This window comes from Desmodus rotundus, chromosome 6 (genome assembly GCF_022682495.2).
Source record: "Desmodus rotundus isolate HL8 chromosome 6, HLdesRot8A.1, whole genome shotgun sequence".
In the NCBI taxonomy this organism is placed as follows: Eukaryota; Metazoa; Chordata; class Mammalia; order Chiroptera; family Phyllostomidae; genus Desmodus; species Desmodus rotundus.
In genome coordinates this window covers 69,471,388-69,482,282 of record NC_071392.1, presented here as the reverse complement: position 1 = coordinate 69,482,282, position 10,895 = coordinate 69,471,388, and the positions used below count along the sequence as shown (strand labels likewise).

At 41.2% G+C, this 10,895-nt stretch overlaps 1 protein-coding gene across 2 annotated transcripts in view; it reads left to right on the top strand.

Moving 5' to 3' along the window:
- Positions 1 to 362: 362 nt before the first annotated feature.
- Positions 363 to 10,895, top strand: part of LOC112299931 (alpha-aminoadipic semialdehyde synthase, mitochondrial) — a 66,583-nt gene continuing 56,050 nt past the window's right edge. The window contains exons 1-2 of one of the 2 annotated variants that reach the window (XM_024555168.3): positions 363 to 498; positions 8,482 to 8,706. In XM_024555168.3, the coding sequence (XP_024410936.1) occupies positions 8,497 to 8,706 (210 nt within the window). In that variant the 5' untranslated portion in view covers positions 363 to 498; positions 8,482 to 8,496. Of the gene's footprint in view, positions 499 to 8,479; positions 8,707 to 10,895 lie in introns of those variants that run through there. The other variant, XM_053926262.1, reaches the window with a different exon arrangement.

The window sequence follows — 10,895 nt, the reverse complement described above, 5'->3', positions numbered from 1 at the left end:
TGAATAACAAAAAAAAATTAAAAAAAAAAGTGTATTTCGCTAAACGAACACTATTTACACGAGCTCACAATTTTTTTTTTCCAGAAAATACATCTATTTAGCGTGTAAGACCCAGACTATTTTCGTCTCTCTCTGTCTCTGCATGTCCTCTGATACGGTCAGTTACGAACTTGGTCAATAACTGTCCTGGGAGGACGTGATGCCCGCAGCTGAGGACGCACGGTCAGCGGTGGAAAAGGCAGAGGATTTTCGGGGAGGAGCAGGGGCCGGGCATGACCCAGTACCTGGCTGCGCCGCGGATTGGCGGAGGAGAAGGTTGTTCCCTCAGGGCGGCCTCTGATTGGCTGCGGGAGGAGGCGGCCTGACGTCCTCAGAAGTTGAGCAAACACCTCCTCCCTCCCGGCTCCCATCCCAATTCCTGCGGGGACTTAAGGGCCTACCCTCCTGAGACCCGGGAGCTGGGAGACTGCGGGGACCAGTGGGCGCCACAGAGGAGAGGTGAGAAGGGGCTCCTGGAGGGGCTGAGCGGATGTGCAGCGGAGTCCGCAGACGAGATGCACTCGGGTGTGGGCCGGGAGCTGAGCTCTGCCTCCCACTCCCAGCCCCGTGGGACCCCCTCAAACCACCCCCCCAACCCCGAACCCCGCCTCCCCCTCGTGCAGCTGCCCTTTTGAGCTAGGGAGAGAGGGTGGTGAGCGTTAGGACCTCCATCTCAGGCCTCCCCACCTAGCAAGTTAGGGCACCCGGCCTGGCTCCAAGATTTCTGAGTAGGAAGCGGGAGGGATGCAGTTAGGATTTCTCTCTCTCTCTCTCTCTCTTTTTGGCGGGGAAGAAGGTGCGCTTGCGGAGTAAAAGACTGGTGTTGAAGCTGCAGAGCCAACAGCCTGTTATATCTTGGAGTGTATGACTATCTTTACATTGGCTGACTGCCGGGGTGCGTAGTGGAGATTGTGGGGGCACCGCCCACTCCGCAGCTTTCCTTTGGTGCGGTTGTTTTCCCGCTGGCATTTCCAGCTCTGGCCTTCTTAGACAAACTCTGATCACAGACTTCTCACTCTGACAATCTCGGGCTGGCCTTCCTCTTGGACAGAAGCGCCCTGTCCCCGCCCTGTCCCCGCCCAGCAAGCTGCTACTCCTTGTCCACACTCGGGAGGTGGGAGGAAGTTGGGTACCTTGTATCCTAGCGTCTCTGAACTCTTGAGATGCTGGAGGGTCTACGTGGGCCAGTGAGAGAGACTGCTGGGCAAGTGAGTGCGGGGAGAAGCAGTTGTTACCCGCTCTGCTTGACTGAACAGGGCGGAAGTGCCCTGACAGCTTTCAGAAGACATCGGACACTGATTTTAGGGGAGTGGAAGTGGGCTTGGAGAGAGGGAGGGTGAGAGAGTTCAGTAACCTGAACAAAGGTGAGCATTGTTTGATATGGTGGCTCATCAGTTATCTGAGTGTGTAGCTGTAGCTGTGATTACGACGAGGTAGCTAGGAGGCTGTCGCTGACTCAGGCAGTGGCTTTCATGTACTTTCTTAAAAAAAAACCCAAAAATCAAATCACTGATAGCACTTTGTGTAGAGGTGTTTATGTCTATGCGAGTGAGTTTATTTTGATTTTGGCACTGTACTTTCCTTCCCCTTTTTCCCCCATAAAGATGCCAGTTACCCTAGGGCTCGTGACCTGCCACTGTGAACTGGTGGCCTTGCTGCCAAGCGAGTTAGGAGGACAAAGGTTTAAACCAACTTTCCTTAGTCAATTTTCCACTCTCCAAAATTTGTATTTGTTACCAATCTCACTTGTTATTGATGACAGCATCATCAGAACTTTATCTGAATGATTTACAATGGAAAATTTCCCCCTTAACTAGCTAGTCCTTTATTTAAGCCTTAACAGACCTTGGCTTAGTATTTTGGGAGAGATCTTTCTGTGTTTAGGCAGTGTCCATTTAACAAAAATGTTTTCACTTTTTGCAAATATTCCTGATTAATTTTTTCATAGAAATAATACTATAAACAGGGGCAAGTTTCCTGGGTGAGGCCACAACTAATTCCTGAAATTCATGCAATCACAGAAACACTGTGCATTTCGAATGGGAAATAACCAACAACATTATTACCATAATAATCTCAAACACCATTATTTAACACGCATCCCTGTTTCAGGGATGCTAAAATGTGAAAAAAATGTGTCTTAAATCTGATGAAATACAGTATTAAAATGATAAGCTGTTCATCCTGAATGCTCCTCCCTAATGAGTGAAGTTGAAGACAGGGCTTACTGGGCTCCTTTTTTTTTTTTTTTTTTTTTTTTTTGATGTAAGACTGGGAAGATGTAAGGGCCATGGTGAAGGCCTTACGCAGTGTGGGAAAGAGGAAGGAAGACTGTTTTCTGTCAGTGGTGTGGCTGTGCCCATCTTTGTGGAGTGGGCGGGCTTAGAGACTTTGTTTCTTAACATTTACTGAGTGCTTACGACATGCAAGGCAGTGCTCAGCACCTTCTGTGTATTAGCTCAAACTTCACAACATACCTGACTCCATTTAGCAGATAAAATACAGGCAGGTTATGCACCAAGGTCACAGTCTAAGTGGAGCTGAGGAGCCCAGGCCATCTGTGGAGGTGACGAGTCATGTTCCTCTTAGGTTTCCTTCCTGTTGTAAGCTCTGGGCTCCCCGGTTACCAGAGTTAACGCAAGTAACCTCCATGAATGCTCTGTCTCCCATAGTCTTTTCAGTATTTTTGTGTCCTTCTTTAGCATATTGTAGCTGGGTCTTCATGAGTCAGGTGCCTACTTATGTTCTAATGATTTTATAATCCACAGTGCCCAGGCACTAATATGCTTACTAGAATATTAGAGCTGAAAAGGACTTTAGTATTATATTCCAGCCTGGATGAAGAAACTGAGAACAAGAGAAGAAACCCTACAACCACTTCGTTTCGGCTCCCAGGTCTGGATTTCTCTACCATATTATAGTGCATTTCATAACGCTTATTGGTCTATGAGATCTTGGCAGGGAATAGACATTCTTGTTGGATGTTGTGGCAGAGTGGGAGTGAGGAGGGGAGCTATGAGCCCCCTGGTTGGTGTGTCTATTTTTGTTTTTTTCTCTGCTGCATAGGTCTTTATGATGTTCATTTAAAATTGTTCATTTATTGATTCGTCCTTTTTTTGAAACCTTTCAGTTATTGTATGCAACATTCACAATGATGAATAAAATACAATTTATTCCCTCAGAGCATTTGCAGTTTAGCAAAGAGACAGACAAATAAGCAGATAAACATTTTGGATTAGGCTCCAGTTCAGAGCTAACTTTGCATTCCATCTCAGTGAAACAAAATCTGTGGGCTAGAGGTTAGGAGAGTCATGGGTCTCATATCTGTAGATGATTCTGCATAGCTGATGGACTTGAGAACATATGAATATTCTTACCAGATTAGCTAATACTAATAGAGTCCACCCACCCAAGTCTACATGTTTTTGTTTTTTTTTTTAACACTTCTAGCTGACTAAAAGGGTTTTAATGTGGAAGCATTAAAGGATGTACCTATGCAAGCAACAGGAAGTGCAAGTGTGGAGAACAGTGTTACTGCATGCCTAAGACCAGTTCCAGCAAGCCTCGGGGTTGGGAGGTATTTGGATTAGTTCTAGGCCATCATCAGGTGTTCTATTAATTTGTAGCTATTTTGGAGCTCCCCCAAAGATCTAGGATTATTGTGGTCTAGATAACAAATACTGTGTAGTGTGGCCTGAGACTCATGGCCAGGGAGCTGTTCTCATCTACAGTCCCAGGACTTCCTGGGAAACTATGGTTTTTAAAATACACTTGCAGTTTAAGAATTAACTGGAAGGGTAGGTATGAATTGTTTGCATTTATCATCCATTACCTTATTTTGTTCAGCTCAAGGCTGTTCCACCCTTTGTCTCTCAATATTTAATCAACATGTGTACCTGATTAGTACAAATAAAAGGCATTGAGAAATCTCCACATGTGATTTAATAGTTTTAGTTTGAATCACTGAATTATGTTCTAGTGGTATTATTTTAAAGATCTAAAATATAAGAACAAAAAGCACATCTCTGACTATGGGGGCTAGAGATGGAAAATTTGGATTTAGTTTGTTAATAAGAAATTTGTAATCCTTTATACATGTCCCACTGGAAAGAACAGAAATTAGGAGGCCTTTTTTTATGCTTAAGTTCTTGTATTTGCTTAAATATTGTTCTGGTTTACATAGGTGGTTTCTGAGTTTTAAAAGTTTTCTGACTAGGTTAATGGTATAGAAAGGACTGAAGAGACTTAAAAGATTTTTGAATATTGGAAGAAAGGATAAAAAGTTCTATGAAGATCTCAGCTCTGTTAATCTAGCTACCACTCTTACTGAAGAAAACAGGCACAAATCAAATACATTGTTTTATGGCATAAGTACTACCTGAACAGTAGCAAATAAATGTAAACCTAATCCAGTTACATTGAAAAGTTATGCTTACCAGAATTGTAGACTGTTTTTATTATAATTCATCCATAGAGGTTTGGAAAATTGTTGTTATAAAACAGAAAATCCCTTATTTCTATGGCCCTCACTCCCTTCATTTGCATTATCAGGTTGTAGATTACCTTCTCTCAGGGTCATTCTGACTCTAATATTCAGTTATAATCAGTAACTGGTAATTCACCATCCGATTTTGATGGGCCACTTAATTCGATGAAATAGTCATATCCTGCCCCTGTTGGATCCCATGAGAGTGAGCGGAACCTGAATTTCTGTTTCCTTACAAGCATCCCCCAAGTTGCTGTGCATATCTTAAGTACCCTCCAAATTTTTTGGATTAAAGAAAGAAATCAAAATACCTCTTCTGTAATTAATGGGCAAAAGATAACTCCATCAGGAGAATTTTGTGCTTTTATTATATTTAAATTTTCAAGAATATTTCTGCTAGAAACTAGCTACTACTATATTAATATATGTAATTGTACAAAGACCAGTCTGCTCATCATTTAAAAGGGCCTTCCCAAATACATGTGAGGTCCTCTGCCTGTGAATGCGACGTTTCCTCAGATAGAGTCCTTTATAAATAAACCTCACAAAATTTCCTTTGTTTCCTTCTTGTGATTTAGGGCAATGATATGCTCAATGACCATAGTTTATTCACAGCTACTGAAAGAAAATGGTGGGATATGTATGGAGTGCCAAGCTCTATCTATCACCTGTCTATCATCTCTCTGTCTATCAATTATCTATCTATTACCTATCTGTCATATATCATTTCTATCTCTAATCACCATTTTCCTTCTCATTTCTCTTGAAAGGGATAGAAAGTACCAAAAATATATAAGCATGTTCTCCTTGCTTTGCCTGATTCTCATGTGGACATTGCAAAGATATATAATTTGTACATTAAAAGAAATTCTTAAGTCTTCCTCCCACTAAGAGATGGAAAGAGGGGTATGGTGACATCATATACTATGTTCTGTGGCAAGAGTCCATCCACTCTAGTAATAGACTATCTTCCTGTCTCTCTGCAAGTCTGTGCAATTAATTCACTGTGATACTCCTATGGCTTTTAGAGTCATTTCAAATTCTTGATCAATCCTAGGTAAGTAAAATGTGTACCTAAGTGCTCTTCTTGTGTTATAACACATAGGGAAGAATCTTTTAAACTTCATTTTTATGCTGTATGAAACGCTAGCCCTTCCTGTGTTGAAGGAAAGACTTTAGCTGTTGAAAGAAGGATCTTAATCTCCTCCCCTGACTAGGTGACACTTCTCTTTCTCCCCCTTATTCCTCTTTTTCTCTGCCTCTTCCTTATTCTCCGAGGCTCTTTCTTTTTCTTCTCTCCTCCTCCTCTTGCTTTTCCACATCCTCCTTGTTTATCGTGCAGGCTGTCATCATTACCTGGCACTCACTAGAGCCATTGGTGAGCCAGGGGTCTTCCTGCTTTGCTTTGCTGAAGGCATTGCCAGAAATAAACATTATGTTTACTTCCTGATGTTCTTGGGAAAACCCACGAAATCTAGCACAGGGAAATCCAGAACAGCCCACCTGGGCATTTCTGTGAAATACCAGAGACCTGCAGTGCCCACCTAAAAGCAGTTAAGAAATCCTGACTGTTAGATGTTTTCTGACGATGTTAGAATAAAATGAATGGTGGTCCTGGAAAGTTCTATGCTGAGACCAAGTTTCAGGTTCAAGCACTTACAAATACAGTAAGTAATACCTGTTATAATCAAATCATTTTTCTTAAGCTCCCAGAAACTTAGACTTTACCTTGGCAAGAACTCAGGAAGGGTTTTTGGTGGCACATGGGAAAGAGGTGGATACAGGCAGCCCATGCTGGGGGGAGAACTGGTCACTTACTATAACTGTTAAGGTCACTTAACTATAACTGGTCACTTACTATAACTGCCATGTGGATCTGACCGATTTCTGAAACATGATGGAAGCAGTAACAACAGGTGTCTGATCTACACAGTGTGGATCCGCAGGCTTTGGCAAAGAAGAGAAAATCCTGAGTGTTAAATATTAACCTGGGAATCCTGCTTCTGCTAAAAAGCAGCAGCTCTACTTGGACTCCAGTTCAGTTTCTTCACCTACAGAATGGGGATAATATCTACTTAATAAGATTTTTGCAAGAAGAAAATGAAATATCATCTGTAAGGCATATTATGTTTAATCAATGGTAACTATTGTTGCATTTGTTTAAAAACAAAGTTACAGGATATATGATTTGGGAATTCCCTACAACAAGTGAAAGTGAAAGCAGCTTCTCTAATAAACACCAGAGGGTCATGATGCTGCTTTCTTTTCTGAGTTGCCCTAGACAGCTTGCCTTTGCAAATACCTTTGTGCGTATTACCGGTCTGTGAGTCTGTGTCTGTCCTCCCACGTCACACCCCCACCGCAGACGGGGGAGGTGAGAGGAGGAGGTGGATGGTCACCGAGGGAGGGGAGGCTGGATCACAAATCAAGTTAGGCTGAGGGGAGGGGCTGTATTATCTGAACATGTTCCCTCATGTTAGCCCCAAGAATTGCTACAGAGAATAGAGGATGTGGCGTCCCTCTATGTGAAATACAGCTTCTGCTGGGAGAATGGGACCATTTCTGGGCTTATCTATGTGTTCAGAAGAATTGTATGTCTTCGGAATTGGTTTATTTGAGAATATAGGGATTCAAGTTGTATGGGATGCTGCAGTTTTTTCTTTAGCTTGGGTTTTGGGCCTAATGTTGTCTGTTTAAAAACAAAACTATTTAAATAAACTAAACATTAGCTAGCATACATAACAGTCTTCTATTGAAATGTTGATCATCGACTTGGCTCCAACCACCCTTGGGTTCAATTGCTGTGTGCGGCCCTTTCTCTTCATGCCCCTCTCCTTCCTGAAGCCTTCTTAGAGGGACTCCTCGCTGTTTGGTCTGTTCTGTTGTGAATTGCCATTTAAGTTTTCTGTCTCAGGTGGCAAGGACTTGTGTGCCCCAGGTTTGGACAAACCTTCCCCGATGCAGAGGTTGCAGTCTGATACAACAGAAATGCATTCCATACAAATTTTGGTAAATGCTAGCAGTAATTGGTCGAGCATTTCTGAAAGGTATGAAATCATTTAGTCCCTATATTTTGATGCCAACCTGAAACATAAAAAACTAAGGTTTAGCATCCAAATGACACAGCAAATTATCATCTGAAATGACATTTGGCTTCCAAATACATTTAGCCATATGAAGAGGGATTGAATACTGTTTGATATTTATGCTTTAAAAATGTATATACAATTTACAGTGATCCTCTGGTCAACATTTCATAATTCAATAAATGAGTGGAATTTTGCAATCTGGAATAGCAGTTAGAAGCTGGTTGAGACAGGTCCAGGTTTAATGTAATAGGAAGATGTGTTAGGGACAGGAAGCCCTGGGAAAGGGAACAGCATGTTTAAAGTAACAAAAGAGACAGTGAGGGTGAGGTTGGGGCTTGTGGTTAGGACTGGGCTTCTTAAACCTCTAACAGCTGTGGTGAAGGAACGTGTGTGTTTGTTTTGTTTTCTTAACTTTCCAATCTGTCAGAACCAACACTTTTATACAATCCAGTAACAATGAATTACTAGAAATGTGATCATGTGATATAAAGGTCTCTAAGTGCTAACTTTCTATTTCTGCACATGTCTCATCATGGACCAGTGAGAAGTTCACCCACAGACAACAGGCTGCCCAACACTCTGGGTAGCATTTGTAAGGAATGGTCAGAGATGAACCTGGGTTAGTGTCCCATGAGTTGTTCAGTACTTTTTATATTTTGGAAATAAATAACTTTGTTTGTGGAAAATTGGGTTTGTTTGGATAAAGGAATACATTTTATCATCCAGGCTTCCCCTTCTCTTTTCTCTGTCTTGTATCTGTTATCATCTGAGATGGCTGGATTTTACAGCAGATTTCTTACGACACCAGAACTGATCTGTGAGCCCACCTGCCTTTTGTTGTCCTGTGCCCTTATGATGTCATTACAGTCACCAGGTTTCCAGATGCTGCGCATATATAGGACCAAACTGAGCAGGCTGGGGCTCAGCCTCTCCAGAGGGCTTCACCACAAGCCGGTGGTGGCCGTGAGGCGGGAGGATGTGAACGCCTGGGAGAGGAGGGCACCTCTGGCTCCCCGGCACATCAAAGGGATCACCAACCTGGGATACAAGGTCTTAATACAGCCTTCCAATCGGCGGGCCATTCACGACAAGGTAAATATTTCCAATTTCTTAAGTATGTGGGAATAAAATGACCCTGTAAATGAAAATTAGAAAGCATATGGATGAAAAGAAAATGTTTGCTAATGTCACTGAAATACCACATGGCAATATTCCTTTACTTTGGTTATAATGAGATTGCTAAATTAGAATCCTTGAGTCCAGAATTCAACCAGTAAGTATTATTTTTATTCCATTACATGCTTTCTCTAGTTGGGGGACAGAGGGAGTGCTTTTAATTAAAAAAAAAAAATTTAAGCTCTTTCTTGTTTAAATATTTTTTTGTTGAATTTATTGGTGTGGCATTGGTTAATAAAAATATATAGGTTTCATGTGTACAGTTCTATAATACATCTTCTGTATATTATATTGTATTTTCACCACCCAAAGTCAAGTCTCCTTACGTCACCATTTATCCCTTCTTTACCCTCCTCTACATCCCATCTACCACACTTTCCCTCTGGTAATCACCATTCCAGCCCTCCTTTTTCACCCCACCCTCCACCCTCTCTCCTTTAACAGCTGTCAGTCTCTTCTCTGTATCTCTGAGTCTGTTTCTATTTTGTTTGTTAGTTTGTTTCATTCATTAGACTCCATATATAAGTAAAATCATGTAGTATTTGCCTTTCTCTGATTGGCTTATTCACTTAGCATAATACTTTCCAGGTCCATCTGTGTTGTTGCAGAAAGTAAGATTTCCTTCTTCCTTATGGTCTAGTAGTAAATATACTCTGGCTTTTTTATCCACTCATCTACGGATGGGCACATGGACTGCTTCCAAATCTTAGCTATTATAAATAACCCTGCAACGAACATAGCAGTGCATATATTGTTTCAAATTAGTGCTTCAGTGCTTTCTTTGGATATATTACCAGAAGTGGACTCATTGGGTCATAAGGCAGTTTCATTTTTAATTTTTTGAGGAACCTCCATACTGTTTTCCATAGTGGCTGCACCCATCTGCACCCCCACCAATAGTGCAGAAGGGTTCCCTTTTCTCCACATCCTTGCCAACACTTATTCTTTGTTGATTTATTTATTCTTAATAGTTTATTTTTTATTGTATTTTTCCATTACGATTTATCCCCTTTATACCTGCTACCCACAGCCCTCTCCCGACATGTTGATTTATTGATGATAATCATTCTGAGAGGTATAAGTTGATACCTCATTGTGGTTTTAATTTGCATTTCTCTGATCATTAGTGACATTGAGCATCTTTTCATATGTCTATTGGCCATCTGTAGATCCTCTTTGGAGAAGTGTCTATTCAGGTCCTTTTCCCATTTTTAAATTGAATTCTTTGTTTTCTCAGTGTTGAGTTGTATAAATTTTTTATATGTTTTGGAAATTAACCCCTTATCAGAAGTATTACTGGTGAGTATGTTCTCCCATTGAATGGGTCTTCTTTTCATTTTGTTGATGGATTCCTTTGTTGTGCAAAACTTTTTAGTTTGATATAATCCCATTTATTTTTTATGTGCTTCCCTTGCCTGAGAAGACATATCAGAAAAACTATTGCTATGAGAAATGTCTGATATTTTACTGCCTATATTTTCTTCTAGGATATTTATGGTTTTGAGTCACATTTAAGTTTTTAATCCATTTCAAGTTTGTTCTTGTGTATGGTGAAAGAAGGTGGTCTAATTTCAGTCTTTTGCATGTTATCAGTCCAATTTCTTTTTTTAAAAAAGATTTTATTTATTTACTTTTAGAGAGGGTAAGGGAGGGAGAAAAAGAGGGAAACATCAATGTGTGGTTACCTCTTGAGCGCCCTTTACTGGGGACCTGGCCCACAACCCAGGCACGTGCCCTGATTGGGAATTGAACTGGTGACCCTTTGGTTCGCAGGCCAACACTCAGTCCACTGAGCCACACCAGCCAAGATTATGCCCATTTTCTAAATGCCATTTATTGAATAGTCTACCTTTAGCTCACTGTGTGTTTTTGCCTCATTCGTTGAATATTAATTGACCATAAATGCATGGGTTTATCTCTGGGCTCTCTATTCTGTTCCATTGATCTATATGTCTGAGTTTATGCCAGTCCCATGGTGTTTTGCTTACTATGTCCTTGTAGTATAGTCTGATATCAGGTAGTGTGATTCTTCCAACTTTGTTCTTTTTTTTTCAAGATGGCTGTAGCTCTTCAAGGTCTTTTGTGGTTCCATATACATTATTGGA